This window comes from Podarcis raffonei, chromosome 6 (genome assembly GCF_027172205.1).
Source record: "Podarcis raffonei isolate rPodRaf1 chromosome 6, rPodRaf1.pri, whole genome shotgun sequence".
Lineage (NCBI taxonomy): Eukaryota > Metazoa > Chordata > Lepidosauria > Squamata > Lacertidae > Podarcis > Podarcis raffonei.
In genome coordinates this window covers 77,678,111-77,701,178 of record NC_070607.1, presented here as the reverse complement: position 1 = coordinate 77,701,178, position 23,068 = coordinate 77,678,111, and the positions used below count along the sequence as shown (strand labels likewise).

Genomic DNA, 23,068 nt, shown 5'->3' with positions numbered 1-23,068 from the left:
AGGTTGTGGGACTCCCTGCATCTCACAAGCCACGATTGTTGCAGAAACAGATGGAAAGAAAGGAGATTGCTTGGCAGCCAGCCCATCTCACAAGGTTGATGCTTGCATTGCCTCTGTCACATACGTTAAGTATAATTACAATATCATCTTCCTTTATTTGTTTATGATGCCAGAACTAATAATCTTACTAGTTCATAAAGCTTACTTGAAACTCTAGATGTTGTTTAGTTTCCTTGGGAACAATATTTGCATTTTCTAAGTGGGAGGGAAATGTAAATTCTGAAGTCAAGGTTTCCCAAATGGTTTGGAGGGACGTGGCAATCACAAAGCTGTTTTTCATACTGCTTGCTTACATTCAATAAATACTCTCCTCCTTTAATGTAAAGCAAGTGTATCCGTTTCCATCTGGCAAATATCGGAGGGTATGCTGAAAATCTTATTTGAGATGCAACTGGCATCGTCATCCAAGGGCACAGGCTTGCCAGCCAACTGCACAGAATCTGAATTGCTTGCACTGGTTTCCTCATTTCTATAGTAACACAGGAAGACGACTGCCAGTTCCAGATGCAAAGGAATGTGATTCTCGTCCTTATGTCAACTCTTGTCTTACACAACTGGCTACAGAAAGAGAGTCCAACTGTTTCACACCATGGAAAATGTAGAGACTGACATCGTGATTTCATTATGCATCTAATGAAATTGTATGTCAGATATGGCACAACCAAGTGTGCAAGTTGCATCACTGAGAAAAGTGTGGAGTCTTCTAACCCTCTATGCACCGAAAAGAGAATCACCAGGGTGCTAGATGTAATCTGCAGTGATGTGTGTGTTCTACTTTATGTTCCCTCTCTAGGGGGAAAATAAGGACATACTATTTTTTCTGGGTGACTTCTCGAGGGACTGTGCTGTGTGCTTTCTAAAGGAGAAAAGTGAAACAGCGAAGACATTCAGAAAGTACATCACCAGGGTGAGCAATAAGATTCGAAGGAAACCCACAACCTTGGTCAGCAACAACTCTTCAGACATTCGAAGATGGCTGTTGTACCACCTTCCATCTTCTCTTCTCCACTGCTTTTTCCAGTGGATGATTGAGCCCCCCTAGAAGCTCATTGATTTGCAACTGCACATGGAATCAGCCTGGCCCATACTGGTCTTTGGCACCTCATTAAATGACACCTAGCGCAGGGCACAAAGGAACTGATATCAGCAGCCATGGCAGTTCTGTGGTGGAGATGCTGCCTGGTTCCCATGCTGCCTTCACCGGAGCAGCTATGAAATCTAATGAGGCGGGAGCAAATCCCTCTGGGGGACACTTAGTCAGTGAACAGCCTTGATAAAATCTTAAGTATGGGCCATTGGCTGTTTTCACATTTGTGGTTTTGGCCTCCTTTCTTCCTTGGTATTTCCAGAAAATTACAGCCGCTTCCTTCTGCTTCCTGAGCTCAGCAGGGTGGCTGTTGGCATAAGGTTTATAATATGGGTTTCAGACTTGCTTTCCCTCAACTCTGCGAGTTATATAATATGGGGCAAGGCTTCTCTGTATTGTTACATGGTCCTTCCCCACGTGGTGAGGTGTTCTCAGGGCAGTGTGATGGAATATCGTTTCCTTTGGAAGTGAGAACGCTGGAGAGAGAGAGAGAGAGAGAGAGAGAGAGAGAGAGAGAGAGAGAGAGAGACTCATGTGGTCTTTGAAATATTTGTTTTATGTGTAAGTATTTAAGCAGAGGATAAGCAGAGCCAAAATAGACACTCCTGCAAAGTAGATCCTCAGAGAGCAACTTGGCCACTCTTAAGGATGCACCCCATTTTGAGCTAACTCCAGATAGAAACTCTTAGATTTCTCTCTATGTTTCTGGCCCAGCCCTACCATTAGGTAGAGTGAGCTGGCTGCCTCAGGCATCAGATACTGGAAGACAGTAGCAGCTTGTCGGAGGACAGACCTGTGTTTCCCATGCAGCTTGCCCTGTGGGCGCCCCTCACCCACTGTTAATCTTGGTCCAGCTGCCATTATTTCAGCCTAACCTAGCTCACAGTTTTATTGTGAAGATCAAAAGGGGGTAGGAAAGAAGCATGTACACCACTCCTTCCTTGGCAGAACAATGGGATTAAGATAACAGATAGATCATACATACTCCTTATTGAACTGAGAGTGTGGTACAGGAGTAACTGCAGGAGGAGACGTGGAGAGTCAGGAGGAGACACATACCCTCCAACATTTCTTGGATGAAAATAGGGATCTTCTATTCAACAACAACAACATTTATACCCCACGCATCTGATTGGGTTGCCCCAGCCACTCTGGGTGGCTTCCTACATATATCAAAACATAATAAAACATTAAGCATTAAAAAAAACTTCCCTATACAGGGCTGCCTTCAGATGTCTTCTAAAGAGTGTATAGTTACTTATCTGCCAAGGAGGTTTCTGTAAATCCGGGACTGTGCCTGGAAAACAGGGACACTTGGAGGGTCTGGTGACACGGCCCATAGCAGGTTTTGCAAAAAGCAAATAGTATCAGCTGGGAGGGGATGATATTGACTGGAACTATAGCAGGTGTCCTGCTGCCTCAAAGCAAGTATCAGCTTCAGATGAAGGAGTTTCCTTAGGACTACTGCCGGGGAAGAATGGGTTAATTTCCCACTCCATTCACACACAAACTCACTTACTCCAAGCTCTCCCCCCAACTGATTCTATTTCTTCTTTTTAAAATCTCCACATTAAATGCAAAAACACAGTTTACATCAGGTTTGGCCTTAAGACCAATCATGATGCAAAAGCCATTATTGCTGTTATTATAATATATCCTCAGTGGAATGCATGGTACTTTACAGAGCACAAGAGAACAGGTCCCTTTCCCAAGGTGCTTCCAAGTCAAGAAATCCATACAGGAACAACAGGGGAAGGAGAGGAAAGTGAAAGCAGGGCGAACTGCGGAGCAATGTGTACACCATGATTTTCTCTTTTTAAAGTCTGCTGCCTCAATGATTGTGGGGGAAGCTTGGAATAGGGATGGAATTTTCAGAAATTCTTGATGCTGAGTTTATCCACATGGATTTCTTTTTTCCTAATTCCCATCTTAACCCATAATATTGTCAGGAAGAGAGTCCCCATGCTCCCCACCACACTCTGGGCCCAGTTCTACTAAAAGACATCTTTTTCACCCAGGCTTTCCCTGACCAGAAGACTGGGCCCTGCTTAATAATAATAATAATAATAATCATAATAATAATAATAATATATTTATACCCTGCCCATCTGGCTGGGTTTCCCCAGCCACTCTGAGCGGTTCCCAATGGAATATTAAAAACACGATAAAACATCTGACTTCTAAAAGTCAGATAGTTGTTGATTTCCTTGACATCTGAAGGGATGGCAGGCGCCACTACTGAGAAGGCCCTCTGCCTGGTTCCCTGTAGCTTTGCTTCTCGCAGTGAGGGAAACCGCCAGAAAGCCCTCAGAGCTGGACCTCAGTGTCCCAACTGAACAATGGGGGTGGGGACACTTCTTCAGGAATACTGGGCTGAGGCCGATTATGTGATTCAATCCTCTGTTTTGGTTTTATAAGATTTTATGCTGCTGTTTTATTGGTTTTGCATTGCATTTTTGTTTTAATGATATTGTTTAGTTTTTATATTGTACAAACACTTAAGAGATTAAAAAATTAAGCTGCTGGTAAATGATTTTAAATAAATACATAAAATTTTTGCATACTAAGTGGATTATTATACCCATTGTTATACATCTCAAATTATATTGTGATTTTAAAATTCAACAGAATACACACATTTTCTGTATGCAGCCTTGACTAATGTACTATAAAGCACTTTAGCATGTTTTTTTTTTTACCAATCAAGTGATTTTTATGCACTCTCCTGAAAAATGCATTTTTCTAAATGTTGGTTGGTTGGAGAACTGCATCACACAATTCAGCTAAGTTCAAATTTCAAAGGATAGCTGTGGTTTGGTTCTCATATTGTTCCGGAAAGTGCAAATTTGATAGATTTTGTCTACTCTCCTTTTTAAGCTGTCTAAACTGGTGGCCACTACTAAGTGAATTCTACACTTTAGCTATGCACTGTGTGAAGAAGTACGTTTGTCTGTTCTGAATTTCCTATCATTCAATTAGATAATTCCCAAGTTCTCATATGACCGCACGTGCACACAAAACATCTCCCTATCCTCTTTTGTCACACCATGTACAATTTTATACCCCTCTATCATTTCCCCGTCTAAGTTACTTTTCTTCCCCTAAAGTATAAAGCCCCGTTTTTTAGCTGTTTCTCATAGGGAAGTTTCTCCATCCTTTGACAATTTTCATTGCTCTTTTCTGCACCTCTACCTTTCCTACAGCATCATTTGCAGGAACCAGAACTTTGCACAGCACAGCAAGCATGGCCACACTATAGATTTTTTTTTTAAAAAGGTTGTTTCATCATGGGCAGTTTTGTTTTTCACCCCCTTTCCTCCAGTTTAAGCTTTCACACCCACCAAAACCTGGATTTTGTCAGTATCTAAGTAGCAATGAAAAATGGCCCTCTGTAGCCCCCACAATTGTTTTATGAGGTGGCCTGAATCTTCCAGAGAGCAGACACGCTTGTTTGAATCCATTGTACAGAGATCACTCCTGCTAAAACCAATGGGATTTCTTTCAAAGAGTAATATTGGATTGAAATGGAAGACAAATGAGGCAGGTAAGAGCTCATTCACTCTGCATATTTATAAGAAAATGACTATAGAAGGAAGTGGTAGCTTGTGCACAGCCATTGCAGTGCCCATGTTGCAATGCTTTTCAATGAAATTAAGAGACACATTATTCTGTGCTCCATCATAGCCTTTTTCACAAGTCACTTCCACCTAAATGGGGTGGGGAGCAAAGCTATTGACCTTATGCCCCCACCAACTTAGTCTGCATGACATCTGCAAAGAGGATGTCCTGTTGCATGCTCATAGGATTTCATGTGATTCAGAACCCCATGCAATCTGGATTCCCCTTTTCATGTAGCACATACTGAATTCACCAATGCTGGGGGGGGGGGATGGGGTGCAATATGATGTCGGGGTCAGCAGATGCAGCCCCTCCCCTCTCCACTGAGCTGACACACAGAGGCAACCTTGTGAAGAGGCAACAAGTGTTCAAATAATCAAGAAAGGTAAAAGCAATGGCAGCTCATAAACTGGAGAGGAGGGTAGCCTGCAGCCATTGAGCAATTATTGAGGGAGAATGGGGCTGGGACATAGCGTGGGTTGCTGGCACCCAGAGCGAGGCAAGTGTTGTGCCCCCTGGTGAACTGAGCAGCGGTCAGTCCGTTCGCAGGCCAGCGTCCAATCAAGGGAGTCTTTCCTTGCAAACTGTTATGTACTAAGCTTGGATCCTAGAACAATAGGCAGGTAGGATCCTAGAATGCAACAACTGATTGGCTGGCAGAAGAAGACCAATCAGGCTCCAGGAGGAACTTAATCAGCCTATTAGGCTGGTAGGATCGTAGAATGCAACAACTGATTGGCCTGTAGGAGAAGACCAATCAGGCTCTAGGAGGGAAGCAGAATCAGCCAGTCAGACGGGACTCATTGTGTAAATCATGTATATAAAAGCCTGAGGTTTGGGGGGTGGGATTCACTCACTGTTTTACAAGCTACAATAAAGAGCATGAAATCATTGCAGGACTCTGAGTATATTTCAAGCCCCAACCTGGGAGCAGAGATAAAGCAAAGAAACACCAAGGCAATCAGGTCAACGCATGTGGCTCTGGCAGTGCTTTACTGCCTTCCTCTTCCATCCTTCCTCCTTGGTGGGCAGTGGTGGCAGCTGCCTCCCCTCCCTCTGAGCCGGCCAAGGGGAAGAGGGCATGTGGGTGTCCTTTCGCTGGCTGGGAGCAGAAAGAGGCACTTATCTCCCCACAGCTCTGGCCTCAATGAGGGAGCCCATCGTGGGAGTGCTTGGTTGCACCTCCTCAGAAATTTGCACCCGGAGCCATCACTCCCCTGCCCCCATGCTACACCACTGGAATGGGGCTCTGTGCACCAATGGGTGCAGGTACGGCTGCATACCCATGAGCTCCAAATCTGGCATGATATATCTGACCTGGGCGCTGCTGGCCATTCAGCAGCATTACCTGCATCCGGCACTGCCTTAGTTGCCCCTGGTGCCTCTAATGTTCCCTTCCCTCGTCTGGGTCTACAGTCATTGGCAGTAGTCAGTTGCTATTATCCAGGGGTCAGCAAACTTTTTCAGCAGGGGGCCGGTCCACTGTCCCTCAGACCTTGTGGGGGGCTGGACTATATTTTTCTTTGGGGGGGTGAACGAATTCCTATGCCCCACAAATAACCCAGAGGTGCATTTTAAATAAAAGGACACATTCCACTCATGTAAAAACATGGTGGTTCCCGGATCATCCACAGGCCAGATTTAGAAAGTGATTGGGCCGGATCCAGCCCCCGGCCCTTAGTTTGCCTACCCATGCTATTATCCAACCTCTCTTGCAAGCTTCCGCTTGGGTGCAAAGGTGCTGAAAGTGTGCAGGCTTCCACAATACACAGAACCTCTGCTGCTCAAAGATCTCTGTGGAGCAGGCATCTTGCTGAGAGCACACAAATACACACTGAGAGCTCTCCCATTAAAAGATACACTTACTGTTGATACCTTTGCTGCTTCCCCCTCTGTTCTGCTTCTCTGCAATCAGCACAGCGAAACTTCCCTTCTGTGCTTTGTGAATGGGTTGCATGTTCTCACCTTGAGGTGAATGGAAATGTTAACTGGAATGTGGGGGGAGAAAAAGAAAAAGAAACAACTTGACGCTTGTCCAAACCTACTCGTGTTTATACTGGAGCCTAGGAGTGACATCAGAGCAGGGAAGAGTATAAACACTTGCAGGGCTTTACTCGCAGACTTTAAAAACTTCAGACACGCTGCTGTCTCCAAACTGCCTGGGGAGGGATGTGCTGAAGTGTCAGAATGAAGCTCCAGCTTCTCTTGATCTCCTTCCTTTGTCTCCTTTCCAAGGTAAGGAAGCTGGGAATGTTTGTTTAGATAGCAAGGATCTTTCCCCTACTTACAAAACAATTTATAATCAAGCAACTTCAGTTTGGCAACTGGAATAATTAAAGGATGTCTTCAAACACTAATGTGTCTTTTTAATGTGCATGTTTAAGTGTCACATCTGTGCAAACCATGGAGAATGTGCTGTTGTGAATAAATGTTGAAAAGCCAACCTTTATCCTTTAGCACCACAGTTCCCATATTTTAAATCACTGTATTTGGATCTACTTCATTAATTGTGCCGGTACCAAAGTCATGTGCTTATGCTAGCAGAGGAGGCTGCATAGTAATCAATTAAATAGTTTCTTCTGCACACTCAGTTCTCTGTTTTACAACCTCAAGAGGCACAAAGCCAAGCAGCTGGCATTATTTTTCAATATTGCTCAATTGTTGTCCAACTTTTGCTCCAGGAAATACAGAGAAGCACATGTACAGCTGATGCCTCCTGCAGGATTGCACAAGATGAACAACATTGTTCATTTAACATGTTCATTTAGCACACACACATGAGAACAATTTAATCACTTGAGAGTTTTCCAGTGGTTTTAGAATACTGCTTCAGTTTCAGATTTTGGAAACACACTGTAAATGTTGCAGTTGCCTGTCTTTAAAAATATGTAACGTATGGACTGGATACCTGTGTGAAAATACAATTGGGTGTTACTTAAGGACACAGCAACCCAGAATATAAAGCCTAGAAGAGGTAAAATTAATCAGATTATAGCAGATATTCAGCATATCTACATCCAAGAATAGCCTGTAGTGGAGAGAAGCAAGCCCATGCATGAAAACAAATACTATACCTCAACAGCTATAAGAAGCTGTGCATTATATCCCAATGACATCAATCCCCGTTTGGTCATATTATCTTAGGAAATATAAAGGTGTGGTTTGCTTTTCCTTACTGCACACTCTCCGTATGACTCAATGTCAGGGGCAGCACAATTGATCAATTTTTAGATTATTCAAATAGCACTCCTCTGAGTGACTCTAGGTAGGTTTTGTTTCCAAATTCTGTGAGGGAGATGAAAGGGCATCATTTCATGAGTTACACTGCTAGAGATGCTGAACATATTAGCATCACAATGACATTATTTTCTTTCGAATGCAAATAGATCACCATAAAGAAGAAACACTGACAAAGAAGCTCGCCTTGAGCAGATTCTTAAGAAGGCAGGTTCTCTTATAATCTTTGACCCCTGTCTACTGAGTAGCGCAAGTGTGAGTTACCACAGACACTAGTCCCTTTCTCACTTCATCGGAAATGAAGGAGTGTGGCAGGCTGTATCCATACTAAACACATTGCTTCTTTGGGGGGGTCTTGATTCACCACTTCCCTTTCCTGTTTGCTTTAACGCAGGGGTAGGCAACCTGAGGCCCGTGGGCAGGATGCGGCCCAATTGCCTTCTCAATCCGGCCCGCAGATGGTCCAGAAATCAGTGTGTTTTTACATGAATAGAATGTGTCCTTTTCTTTAAAATGCATCTTTGGGTGTTTTGTGGGGCCTCCCTGGTGTTTTTACATGAGTAGAATGTGTGCTTTTATTTAAAATGCATCTCTGGGTTAGTTGTGGGGCACAGGAATTCTTTCATTTTTTTCTCTCCAAAATATAGTCCGGCCCACCACATGGTCTGAGGGACGGTGGACCGGCCCACAGCTGGAAAAGGTTGCTGACCCCTGCTTTAACATGTCCACTGCCTCTCTTCTTACCTCAAGGCCTTACTCACATGCCAATTAGTTCATTTGCTCATTCATTACATTTTTATCCCTTCCTTCCTTTGCTGAGCTCAGGGAAGTTGTTTGCCTCCTGTGAGGTAGACTAAGCTAAGTGTAGTAGACTAAGTGATCAGCCTAAGGTTAACCAGTGAGCTTCTTTGTTGAATGGGGATTTGAGCCCAGGTGTTCCTGAATCTAACCTGGGTTGGCTTTTTTCATCTTTCCTCCCCATTCCTTTCCCCATCTGTGCCATGTCTTTTAGTTGGTAATTCATTAAATGATTGTATATAAGCCACTCCAGAGTCTTTTTGTCTGAAGAGCGGGGTGAAGTTGCTATGAATAAATAAAAATGCTTGCATCTGTGTATGAGGACATGTACTGGGAAGATATGGCTTAGTGTGTGTGCAATCGTAAATCATAAGAAATCATCTACACTTGAGATCTGTGCTCTGCACAGAGATGTTAATTTTTTGTAGAAAATGTGATATTATAGAACACTGTTAGTCTGGAAGCACTAAATAAATAAAATTCAACCAGTTGGCACTGGTAGTACTCTGGCCATATGTCCTCTTTTCCCAGGACACACCCTCTTTTTCATGGGTGTGTAAAATGAGAGTTGTCATAGCGATCCATAGTTAAAAGTAGAAGTCGGCAAATGTGTCCTCTTTTTTGCTCTTCAAAATATGACAACTCTACTAGAGCCATAGTCACACATCACGATGAGCCGTACACCACTCCTGCTTTGCTCCTCATTCCTCTCTGCTTTAACACTCAAGAAACAAATAATGATTCGTGGTTTAGCGATACATCTAAAACAAGGATCATGGTTTGTTTTGTACTAAGAAACCAAGATTGGTAAGACAAGAACAAACTGTGGCCAATCATCATGGTTTGGAGCAATACAGACATAATGTCAGAGACCAGCCTGAGGAGTACGACTCTGATGAGGAATGGCCAGGATCCTGCAACTCCACAGGAGCAGTGGAGTTGGAACAATGGTTTGCTGAGGGGCACAGTTTGGAGGACAACAGTTGGGCAGAACTGGGAGGTGAACAGCAAGAAGAAGAACGGGAAGAGAGTGAGCTAGCAAACTCTCGCTCACTGGAAGATGTGCAGCCTCTCAGTGTCAAGGCTAGGAGATTAGATAAGCTGGCTTCGCAAAAGGCTGAAGGTTGAGAGATCAGGTGGCTAGGAGACAAGAGGACGGAAGTGACTAGAGGGAAGTCGGTGGAACCTTAACTGGGAGCACCTGCACTCTGAGAAGGGTCGCTTGTTCTTTTGCTGCATTCATTAAACATTTCTGTTACTGGTAAGAGACTGCTTTCACTTTGTACTGTTTATCTATGGCCAAGGGAGGAGGAAGCAGTGTCTCTGAAGCCTGACACATAATGATACGTGGACCACCATGAAGTCCAAACGTGGCCTATATGTAATTAGAGTAGTAACCATAAAAAGACCCTGTGTTGTGTTCAGGCATATTAATGGTGCCCTGTTTCCTTATGTACAGCCCAGGCTCCAGATTTTCACCTTCCTCCTTGACATGGACTAGGAGAATCCTTATCAAAGGCTGCGAGCCTTCTCCTAATGAAGCTGAATGAAATACAGATACAGTGGTACCTTGGGTTACAAACACTTCAGGTTACAGACTCCGCTAACCCAGGAGTAGTACTTCGAGTTAAGAACTTTGCCCCAGGATGAGAACAGAAATCGTGTGGCGGCGGTGCAGCGGCAGTGGGAGGCCCCATTAGCTAAAGTGATACCTCAGGTTAAGAACAGTTTCAGGTTAAGAACAGACCTCTGGAACAAATTAAGTTCATAAGCAGAGGTACCACTGTACTAAACTCTGTGTTAGTTTAGATCAGGGGTAGTCAACATGCTTCCCTCCACGTGTTTTGGACTACAACTCCCATAATCTCTGCCCATAGGCAATGATGGCTGGGGCTGATGGGATTTGTAGTAAAAAATAAATAAATCTGGAAGGCACCACTGGTTTAGAGACTAGCCCAAAAACATAGGTTAGCAACACATCACCAAAATGTTGTGGTGCAGTCTGTCAATTTGGAACACACCCTTTCAATGTATTATAGAAGCTAGGAAGATGCAGAAAACTATTTATTTATCTTGCTTCTCTCATTATTGATGCAACAACTTTACAAAGGCACAGCCTTTGTTATGAGTTATGGCAGAGGACACACATTTGGATACTTGTTTGATTGATACTAAACTAGCTGATACTATTACTTCGATGTTAGCCGCCCTGAATCCGGTCCTGACCGGGGAACGCAGGGTATAAATAAAATTTTTTATTATTATTATTATTAAACAGAAACTTACGCATACATCTAAGGATATTCATCCCATGTTAAGGTGCTTACTTATTCAGTCAGTGGTCAGTAATGAAAACACAATAAAGCCAATGTCAAAATCAAAGTTAACCATAAATCAAAGTTGACCATCAATACAGAAGTGAGCTTCAGTCACGTGATTCTCCTGGTGTTATTGTTTGTGAGAGTCCCTATCCTATTAACTGCTACGTATCCTTAGCTTTGCTTGATCTTTGGAGGGGTTCAACTGCTTGGAGGAGTCAGTCACACAAAGAACACTTCGTGCCAAATCAGTAGTTAGGCCTCTGCTTGGAGGGAGGCCTATTGTGCTCCTCAGCTGACCCCATCCATTTTAGGTGGAGAGGGATTATAAAGCAGAGTGTCTTGGTGAATTGTGCCCCAAACATGTAGGGACATCAGAAGAGACCTGCTGGAGTAGACCAAAGGGCCAATTAGCCAGCATGTTGCTCTCACTGTGGTGAGATGCCTATGGGAAGTCCACAAAGGAGATTCCAACTAAACATCATGAAAAACTTCCTGACAATAAGAGCTTCTTCAACAGTAGAACGGTCTCCCACAGGAGGTTGTGGACTCTCCTTCCTTGGAGGTTTTTTTGTGGGAATGTTCAGGGTGGCAGGAGAGGATATATTGTTTATTGATATCCTTCCTAACTTGTGCTAGCAAGTTCCTTCACTTAGCAGAGTGCATTCTCCTTTACACAGCAGAAAACTTGTTGCAAACTCGTGTGAGTTTCTTAAGACAATACGCAATTCAATCTGGCTTGTCCAGATCGAAATGTGTTCTAATATTTTTCTGGTAAGACCCCTTGAATCCCTCCTAAAAGAATATAGACCCCACCGTCTTATTCATAAGTAACGAAAAGAAAGTTTACTCATAATCAGGCAGAGCACAGTGTGATCCCTGAAGGCAGGCTTTAGGCTTCAAGTTTGAAATATATACAAACAGGTTTACCCCATAAGGGAGATTTACCTAGTGACTGCAGGCTAGCAGTCCAGCAGTTTGCAGGATGAAAGGAAGATGGAAAAGGAGAGTGGCAGCATGCCTTGTCCTTTTACCAGGTCTGGAAATGTCATGCCCACCCACTAGTCACATGCAATGAAGGATGCTCTAAGCCAGGAGGAACAGGAAGTTTCGACTGGCTGGATCAAACATTCTCTTGCATGTCCACTCTAGCGAAACAAGGAATGTTGTATTTGACTGCTCCCAGTGGATTACATCCCACATATTTAAGCAGAGGTTGGACGGCCATCTGTCATGGATGCTTTAGCTGAGATTCCTGCATTGCAGGGGGTTGGACTAGGTGACCCATGAGATCCCTTCTACTCTTCAATTCTATGATTCTATGACATGCAAGACTTGAGCACAACAGCCCTCTCACCACCTGCGATTCCCAGTAACTGGTATTCAGGGGAATGCTGCTAGTAGCCATGGTTTGTGTACCAAAAAACGAAAGGCATTCAGTGTCACTATATCCTTCTTAAAAACTTATTATTATTCAGCTGCTCATTTCACCATGTCCCTATATTCTTGCACACACTCTCTCTCTGCAGGTGTATGCACAGCTTTGCCAGACTCCATGCTACTGCCCATGGATCCCTCCACGTTGTCCACCAGGCTCCTCCTTAGTTCTGGACGGCTGCGGCTGCTGCAACATATGCGCCCGCAGACTGGGAGAGCCCTGCAGCTATCTACACGTCTGCGATCGGAGCCAAGGACTTGTCTGCGATTACAGCGCTGCCCTGATGGGGAGAGGAGGAACCTGCAATTGTGAGCTATTTCTTCTTGCCTCTCTTTGCAGGAGCCCCTTCGTCATTTAGCGGGATGGAACTGGCTCCCTCGAAACGGGGCAAAGCCAGAAATGTCTAATGCATACGGAAAGAACGCCTGAAAAGATTAGGAAACCTGCGGGGTGCCCTTGAAACACAAGAGTCCAAAAGCATGTTGCACTCCAAAATCTTTATTAGATCTGTGAGTCAGGGCCAAAGTACACATGGCTAGCCATCGTTCATGAATATCTTGTGTTTTAAAAGTGTTAATAGTAACTGTGGGAATTACAGAGTATCAGGGAGAGGAATTTGAACTGGGACTGCAGCGCTGGGGTGTGTGTGCATTTTTCAATCTCACATTATTCTTTTCAGTTAACACCCCTCTCTCAAGACGTTTCTATTGGTCCTTTAGGGCAAGACATGCAGGTGTTGTGTAGCTTTTTCAGGAGCAGGGGTTAATCAGGAAAATTTGTGTGGAAAGGGTTAAAACTTTGTTCCTCTATGCCATGGTCCTGATCTAAATTCCAGATAGGTAAAGGTAAAGGGACCCCTGACCATTAGGTCCAGTCGTGGTCGACTCTGGGGTTACGGCGCTTATCTCGCTTTATTGGCCGAGGGAGCTGGCGTACAGCTTCCGGGTCATGTGGCCAGCGTGACTAAGCTGCTTTTGGCGAACCAGAGCAGCGCATAGAAATGCCGTTTACCTTCCCACCAGAGCGGTACCTATTTATCTACTTGCACTTTGACGTGCTTTCGAACTGCTAGGTTGGCAGGAACAGGGACTGAGCAACTGGAGCTCACCCCGTCGCGGGGATTCGAACCGCCGACCTTCTGATCGGCAAGTACTAGGCTCTGTGGTTTAACCCACAGCACCACCCGCGTCCCTAAATTCCAGATACCCTGCTGCTATTATACTCATACCTAATAATTATGAACAGCCGTAGCAAGACAGAAAGTGCCATACATAACTAGGAAATGCTCCATATCCTGAGAAGTACCAGTAAAGAAGAATATTTCACTCACCAAAGGGTTAAGGGCCATTGTGACATCAGCACTCCGTGAACCAATCTTCTCCCTTTGCCCTCGCCTCTGTTTGCATGCGTGAAAATCCTGAGTGTCGAATGGCGCATTGGTCCACGCTGGCGATTCCAAACATTCACACCCTTTGGTGGGCACTTCACTAGAAAGGGGTGATGATGCTCTCACAGGGCCATAAATCAGAGGCTGTGATGACAGTCCTGTAAGTTGGTACACAGTGCAGGCTTGGCTATATGTCACGACTGTGTCTTCTCTATTCTTCCCCTGGAGCTCCCATGGCAGCAGGCAGGAATGCAAACAAAACTCAGCAAATATGCCCCGATTTCCTGTCCTACTTGGAGAGGTCAGGTCAGCTGAAAGGGATGTGAGTTAAACAAATATCGGCCTTTTACAAAATAACAAGACCTAACTTGGAGCAAAGTGACTTTCCCGTTTTTTGAAAGCTTTCTAGAAAGAGCAGGAGAACTGTGACCAACTCTTGGAAAGGTAGGGATCCCACACTCTGAGGATGGAGTCAGGCTTAGCTTGGATATTAGTCCATTAGGCAATTAAACAAAACAGGGATATCAGAAACTGCCAGGTCAGAAACTATTTATCTAGCTAGCCTTGTATTTTCAGCCCTAGCAGGTGGCACTCCCAAGATCTCAGGCAGAAGTCTTCCACATCATCTCTTGCTTTTAACTAGAGATGCCAGAGATTGCATCTGGAACTCTCTGCACGGAAAGCAAAGTTCTATCTCTGAACTATAGACCTTCATCCTAGCAGGAAACAAGGCTGTGCTTGTCACTGCCAGTTAGTAGAAATCAGGGGTTCCAAAAAATGTGGTCAGTGGACCTTCTTTCGAGCGTAATTTGGGTGGTTTGTTCCATATCAGCAATAAATATTCATATTGTTTTATTGTCCACCAAGACTATCTGCAATTTTCAAATGCTCCTGGGCAGGGGAAATTTGGGAACCACTGGTGTAGATAATCCTGAGCTTCCACCCTTCCAAATGACCTGTTTATTGGGCATCCATCCTGATTTGTTTGCCGTGAGATTAGATGATGTCACATCAAAGCAAGAATTGTCCCAGACTTTCCCTGCCACTTTCCCTATTGCAAACAATCAGATCTTCTGAGGAAGCAGATTTGTTGTGCAACAGCTCCAAATCAGTTTTAATTGTGCAACATGAATTTGCAGGTGTATGGCTGAATCCCACCTGAAAATTGCGACAGTCTGGATGTCTTTGATAGACCAATGGTCTGACACCGTATAATACAGATTTCTATGTAAATTGTTTTGGGCTTGCCCTGTTCATATGAGTGCAGAGGATTCTTCAAATAACCTGGTCTGAAACTGTTCAGATTTCACTTCCCATTCCCACTTTGGAATGTTGCCAATGGATTTCTTGTTTTCTGAGCTTCTCTATGGAAGACTGTGCCACAGCAGAAAATCCAGATGGAAGGCCAACACAAGGCCTGATTGTGTAACTGCTTTTCACCCCACCTTATATTGTTTAGCCAACCTTATGGTTTGTGTAGTTGCATCTGTAGGAGAATCTCTGACACAAAAATATTTCTTATAATCGTTAGGAACAATGTACCTCTCACCTGTTCTTGCAGTGGAAGAAGGTACATGGACTCATCAGTCTTATAACTAGTCTTTTGGCTCAAAATGTTGAGTTCTAAATAACTTTTTTAGTTTTTGGTTTTTAGGCTTAAATGTACTGGGTTTCTGACCCTAATTCCTGATACCTATGTGGGGAATTCAGTGGAGAAATTCCCTTTCCTAAAAACAACAACGCAGAGCCAATTTCAGTTTCAGAATGTGGAGGTACCATATTCCATTGCTGATCATATTACGTGGTAGCTCTGTTACAGACTGAATGCCTACATTTGATTTCTCCCATTGTTTCTGGCTGCTCTGAATGTGGACTACAGATGAGGACGACGACGACAGCAGCTGCGAAGTGAATGGGAAGATCTATCAGGATGGGGAAGTTTTCCAGCCAAGCTGTAAGCTTCAGTGTCGCTGCTCAGGAGGAGGTTTCACATGTGTCCCCCTCTGCAGTGAGGATGTTCGCCTCCCTACTCCAGATTGCCCCCATCCAAGGCGTGTGGAGATCCCAGGAAAGTGCTGCCAGGAATGGATTTGTGAAAGACAAGACAGGCAGATCTTGACGGATACCATGGCAGGTAACACTCAACAGGTCCTGGCCCACCTTTTTGGTCATCACTTTGTTGTTGAAGTTATGGCTCAAACCAGCCTTGCATTTAAGCACTAGCCTGGTAGCCAGAGCTGAAAAGGTGTTGCCTGCAGGTGAATGAGGGGGCTTGCAAGGGTGGCTACTTAGACATTGCCAAAAAAAGAGGAAAGGCATTGCCTAAAAGGAGGCTCTAGAGTTTCCTGGAATATGCATGTGCTGATTTCTACTGCAGATTTAGAAGTAATTGCTGTAAATTAAACAAGCACAATGCATCTCCCCATCGTGGGGAAGACTGTGGCCAGGTAACTTGTATGTACCTGCACAGTCTGCTATTCAGGTGCTGCTGGTCTAGGCCTTAAAACATTTGCTTCAGAGCTTGTGCAGCTTAGATCCTCAACTGGAGTTAGATGATTCGGTGCACACTGGCACTTGCCGGAACTGAAAGTTCACTGGACAAATCATGTGCAGATTCCTCCTTCGGAAGACCTTGCCAAGAATGGAACCAAGGAGCTATTTCAGGAATCCCTGGGTGGAATTCAACCTTGCACTTGGTGAACATTCTGTCAGTGCAAGCATTGCGGTTTACCAGATGGAATAATCCCCCCTGTCCTCACCCCACACACTGTTCTGAGGCTTCTCCTGACACTGAAATCCCAAGCCAATTTCTGGGGGCACAAGAGGAGGAAAGGTGGGAAAGCTCCATTGAGCAAGCCATGCCCTCTTCTTCAGATTCACTTTCCTATAACTCTCTCCTCCTCCTCTTCTGTGAAAAGGAAGCCTGAAAGAACTTGTTGTTTTTTTTCTGGGGGTGGGTGATTTTTATTGACAATTATAAAAAAAAGACCTCACAAGCTTCCTCCTTATGCCTGTTTCTTTCCCAAATGTAAACATTGTTGTGTTGCTGCTCTCAATATGTTGAGCTATTGGCACAACACAGTTGAGCATTAAAACTCCAAAACCAAAAACAAAAACATTGGGGAAACACTGTAGAACTACTAATAAATCAGAATGCTATGTGGACAGTCCAATATAAATCCACCACAAATCTTTCTTCTTTGGCGATCATTCGTAGCCGAGTAAGATTGTCTTCCATAAACACGGTTTTAACAGTGGATTTGTAAGTGACCGTGGAGGCCAATTCTGCATCCACATTTCCTTCCACAGTGGGGACATAGATTTCTGGGCAGGAGTTGATCATGGTGAGGGTTTGCCAAGCATGCCTTCCTCTTAGCACATTTCTCCCTTCCATCCTGAGTTCGAGCGTCTTCAAAGCCCATGGCACCTTTGGTAAAGGCTGTTCTCCAATTGGAGCACTCACAGGCCAGAGTTTCCCAATTGTTGGTGTTTATACTACATTTATTTAGATTTGCCTTGAGAGAGTCTTTAGACCTCTTTTGTTGACCACCAGCATTATGCTTTCCATTTTTAAGTTTGGAACAGAGTAGTTGCTTTGGAAGACGATAATCAGGCATCCATACAACATGACCAGTCCAACGAAGTTGATGTTGAAGAATCATCGCTTTAACACTGGTGATCTTTGCTTCTTCCAGTACACTGGCATTAGCGTACCACAAACATGCTGTTATTGCATCCATGACATGTTACAGAATACACCTGAAAACAACAACAACCCACCCCCAGTCTGGAGGAGGTCCTAATTCACAAAAGCTTAGGCCACAGCAATAATAATAATAATAATAATAATAATAATAATAATAATAATAATAATATTTATTCCCTGCCCATCTGGCTGACTGCCTCAGCCAAACCTGTGAGTTTTTCAAATCCCAAAAAATCCTTCCCATTTTTTGCTACAAAACTAAGAAGGCTATCCCTCTGGAGGCTGTTACCATGAAATTTATGTGCATCCATTTTAATGAAGCTTCTTTCTTTCATTCCCTGCTCAGCACAAAGGCTCCCTGGGACAGCGTCGATATTGATCCCCTATGCATGTGAACAGTGGAGCACTGAATGGTCCGCCTGTTCTGCCACCTGTGGCCTAGGGATCGCCACGCGAGTATCTAACCAGAATCAGTACTGCAGGCTTGAGACCCAAAGACGCTTATGCCTCCTCAGATCCTGCCAGGGTCTGACGGGAATAGCCAGCATGGTAAGTGATGGGTCTGTGGCAAAATACGAGAAATCTCCACCAGGGCTGAAGTTGCTTTTTTAAAGGAGGGAATCCCCACCACATGGCAGACATATGTCAGGTGGCTAATGTGGTTACTGTCACAGAGAATTTCTTGCTTTGGAGACAGAGCAAATGAGGATACAGAACTAAAGGGCAGGAAAAAAGGGCTGGTCAACAAGCAAGTGAGGGCAAGGACAAAGGAGGAGGTCCTTTGATGGGGTGTAGGACATTTGTGAGTGTGAAGCCTGGCTGGAAGACCATGGCTTGCTGAGGAACATAATGGAGAAAAGTCTGTATGTGAATGAGCAGCCCAGCAAGCCAGCTTTTTGGTATAGTTGTGGGAAATACATATTTGAGAAGCAAGCCCAGATGGGTAGCTTAATCTGAAGAGCACGAGACTCTTGATTTCTGGGTTGTGGGCTCAAACCCAAAGTTGGGCAAAAGGATTCCTGCATTGCAGCGGGTTTGGGATAGATGACTCTCATGGCCCTTCCAATTCAACCATTCTAGGATTCTAGGATCCACTCACAGGCTAAGCGCCAGGGCTGCCCTGTGTTGATTTCCCATCCTCTCCTTCTGTAACAGCCTCATTCAGTTTTCCCTATTACAATGGCAGAGCCAGGGGGGGATTGCTGGGGAGGGAAGGCACAGAGGGGGGAAAGTTCATCGTGTATGTGTGACCTTATTCTCACATGTTAGATTCCCAAAACAGGAAGAATGCTCATATTAATACTTCTGCCCTAAACAGATTCCCTCTACAGAAAGTCCAACTGGCTTTGATGGAGTTAAGTTTCAAGTCAGCGTGCATAGCATTGCAGCCTTAATTCTTAATGCCCAAATCATGATTCAGTTATAATTTGCATATGAAAAGTGCCTTTCCTTCAAGTTAGCCACAGGTGTCCAGTGAAGGGGGAGCGCTACTTGTCTGAGGGGGTTGCTTGCCCCTCTGTTACCACCTATGTACAAAGTGCATTCCCTCACTCCCACAACTTTGGATGTTCTTGGGGGGTTGAGCAAATGCACATTTCGTTGACATCAGGACATAGAGCAGCTTTTCCCAGCCTGGGATCCGCTGGGCATTTTGGACTACAAATCCCATCAACTGTAGTCAGGGCTGATGGGATTTGTAGTCCAAAACATCTAGAAATCTGGGGGAATCTGGCATAGAGTAAATTTAGCCAGACATTATGGAAGGGGCAGTTCCTTATAATATTGTTTTCCAGTGCAGGGCAGGAGGCATTTTAATCTTCCCCCACCTGCCGCAGGGCCCCCCAAATTCCTGTGACTAGCATTGTCACCTACCTCTCCCTAAATTCTCCATGGACCGCTTAGCTGTGTGCTAAAGGACCGAGCATCTTAAGAAAGACATTCTCTTTAAGTCCGATATAAATTGTTCCAGCAAAATCAATACTTGCAATTTGACTGCCAAGCTCTGTAAGTGGCTGAATCCCCAAATAGCAACGGACCTTCTGTGACCCAAAATGCAGCAGCGTGATTTATTGACACAGCTGGAGCTAAATGAGCTACCTGGCTGGATTTAAACCGGCCTGTTTTGGGGGGGAGGGGGGTTATGCTGTTTTCCTCCTTCATTGAGGAGGGGCTCTGGCTCCACCAGGAACAATTCGTTCTTTATAGCTTGTGAAGTTTGAAGGGCTGCAACGAAGGTTACGGTACTTTGCCAGAGCTGGGTGCGGCAGTTGATAGCGCAGTTTCTGGGAAATAAAACACTCACACTGCTTTCCACACATCAAACATATGTGTAGCGGCCATTGTGGTAGGACAGAGCTGCAAGAGCACCTTCTGAACACCATTGTCACTACAATTTACCTGGACAGGGCTGATGTAGGTCAGGGTGCTGGCAAGCTTGGGGTTTTGAAGAAACACTGGTAGGAGCATCAGACTTGTGTCAGGAGCTGGGATTAGGGGTAGGGCAGCAATAAATCACACAGCTTCAGTGAAATTAACTATTCAAGGAAACAAGGTTGACTTATGAGGCAAGGCCTAGACAGCAAAGCAACTTGTCCCAGTAGATCTTGCCCTTATGAGGCAGCTGTGGGGATGGAAGGTCCCCACCTTCCCACAGTTGCCGAAGTCTCTTCCTGCCCCCTGGGTCCTTCCCAAGCAATCTGAGACTTCAGTTTTGTGCCTGTCTTCTTGTAAGTTGGTTTTGGCATTTTCTGTTCCTGTAAAGTTGATTCGGTTTGGATCAGCCCAGGCTAAAATGTGTTCATAGTGTCAGCTGTGAAAAACAAACCCAGATGGAGTTTGGGAAGAAAAAAATGTTTGATTTGAAGCCAAGGTCAAACTACATGTTACATTAAGCACATTTCAGGGAAAAGTGTGCTCAGCAACGCCGCTTAAGTCATTGATTAGTCCAGACAGCAGATTTTCACCTATACATACTGATTAAAGGGTTTCTTTGTGCAAGTACTGATATCTATTATCTATCTATATCTATCTATCTATCTATCTATCTATCTATCTATCTCTATCTATCTATCTATCTATCTATCTCTATCTATCTATCTATCTATCTATCTATCTATCTATCTATCTATCTATCATCTATCTATCTATATCTATCTATCTATCTATCTATCTATCTGTCTATCTATCTATCTATCTATCTATCATCTATCTATCTATCTATCTATCTATCATCTATCTATCTATCTATCTATCATCATCTATCTATCTATCTATCTATCTATCTATCTATCTATCTATCTATCATCTATCTATATCTATCCATCTATCTATCTATTTATCTATCTATCTATCTATCTATCTATCTATCTATCTATCTATCATCTATCTATCTATCTATCTATCTATCTATCTATCATCTATCATCATCTCTCTCTCTCTCTCATCTATCCATATCTATATCTATCTATCATCTATCTATCATCTATCTATCATCTATCTATCTATCTATCTATCTATCATCTATCTAACTATCTATCATCTATCAGTGGAAACAGTGAAATGGTGCAACCCCCCCAACATATAGGATACTGAGATAGGGGGATAAACAAGCGAAAATTGGGAAGGAACACTGCAAACATACCCTAAGTACATCAGCATCAGATACATGAAAATACACTCCAAAGAAAATCATGCCCAAACTAGACATTATGCAGAAGACATCATCATCATCATCATCATCATTATCTGAGAGTCTGCCAATTTGAACAAAAGAATAGCAGTCACAATGAGCATCTCAACCCGTTCATATCCCACCATCTGTCTTGTCAAAAGGGCCCACCCTTCTTCTGTAAGGGAATAGATACAGATACAGAGACCCAGAAAAGCAATTCTGGGAAGGGATAATGTGATCAGGCAAACAACGGGAGGAGAAAATATTAAGCACCCCCGTCTCCCCCACTAAAACTGACAGCCTCCGAGGGCTGCTTCTCAATTAAAAAGAAGCCCGGAGATTGGTGAGTTTTCTCCCATTCTCTCTTGACATCTAGTTTGGCCCTCTCATTCAGCTGTGCTTTTTCAGAGTATGTTGGAAATTCCACTGAGTGCGTTGCCTCCACAGAGAGGAAGAGGAAGCCGCTTGTAAACCAGTCTGCTCCATTCAGAAGTTGATATACTGGCCTTATCCTAGCAGCTGGATCGTCACAAGTCCAAGATGCTCTCATTTCTTTGATAATGAGATAACTGCCTAGAAACAGAGAGAAGAAATGACCGTCTTTAGCTGGGAGAGAGGAAGAAAGCTAAAGTGCAGCTCCTCATCGCAGCCGACATCTGTCTTCTCCCTTGATTCCCCTGCAATTATGCTAGACAATGTTATCGTTCAGTGAGGAAAACCAGACCATATGTTTTAATACTGTACAATACTGATGTGTTTAATGCCAGCTTGTGGCTACTATTATAAATCCATCCATTGGGAAAATGATGCTTTGCAGCTACAGTAATCTAAGGAACCGTGTCTTGTTATTCTTTCTCTGTGTTATCATTTCACCGGAGAATAGTTATGGGGGAGCTGGAGGTGGGAAGGGTGAAGCAGCCACCGTTGTTCAAACCAGGCTGTTGTTGTTAGAAATAAAAGAATAAATGCAATGATGAACTGGCTGAGGATGAATTGACCAGGGGTCGTTCAAGGAACTCGCAGTGAAATCTAATGTTTTGTGGCAAGCCCCAGGCAACATAGAGCAGAAAATAGACCTTATTTGGTATACAAGAAAGGGAAGAAAGCAGTATAAGAGAAACAGAGCATCTGTAGTAAAGTTCAAGGCATTCTTTGATGCCCTGTGCAGCTGTTCTGCTTGTGTAAACATGAATAGGGAAAGTGGCACTGATGGTCTGAAGGTGTGCTGGTCCCGAGGGTTAACCGTGCAGTGAGGTCCGAGTCCAGTCCAAGGTCGAAGGTGCGGTATGGAGGCTGCCTGTCAAAGCTGAAGCGGGGTCCAAGGCAGGGAGTCGGGTGAGGTCAGGAACTCTGGTAGAAGAGCAGGACAGGGTGCAGGCAGGAACAGGCTACCAACAATGTTGCTCCCGCAACCTGGGACTGGGCTGGCTGGCTTTTATCTGCCCCGAGGAATAGGGCAGCCCTGGTCCACAGATGACTCGCCTCTCCGGGCCTGGAGGCGAGCACTCCTCCTGCGAGAACATAGTTCCCTCCACCTCTCTGCCCTGAGCCTCTGCAGCTCAGGAGAGGCTGGAGGGTTATCGGACCCAGAGGCAACCTCACCTTCCCCTGACGGGACTGAGAGTGGAGCACCTGCAGGCAATGGGTCCTCCATCACCTCAGGAGCCAGAGCAGACTCAGCTGGTGCCTGCACCTGAGGATCCAGCACAGGTGAGGACCCTTCAGGCTCAGGCCCCAGCCCCGGCTCAG

General features: G+C 44.4%; 1 protein-coding gene across 2 annotated transcripts; it reads left to right on the top strand.

Annotated features, from left to right (window-relative positions):
- Positions 1-6,812: 6,812 nt before the first annotated feature.
- On the top strand, positions 6,813-22,150 carry CCN5 (cellular communication network factor 5). Of its 2 annotated transcripts, none has more exons than XM_053394116.1 (5): positions 6,813-7,000; positions 12,648-12,864; positions 15,823-16,077; positions 17,996-18,198; positions 21,767-22,150. In XM_053394116.1, the coding sequence occupies exons 1-5, from the start codon at positions 6,953-6,955 to the stop codon at positions 21,788-21,790; spliced, it is 747 nt and encodes a 248-aa protein (XP_053250091.1). In that variant the 5' UTR covers positions 6,813-6,952; the 3' UTR covers positions 21,791-22,150. The 2 variants fall into 2 exon arrangements, with proteins under 2 accessions (XP_053250091.1, XP_053250092.1); XM_053394117.1 differs by having other exon boundaries at positions 12,648-12,869; positions 15,831-16,077.
- Positions 22,151-23,068: the final 918 nt, after the last annotated feature.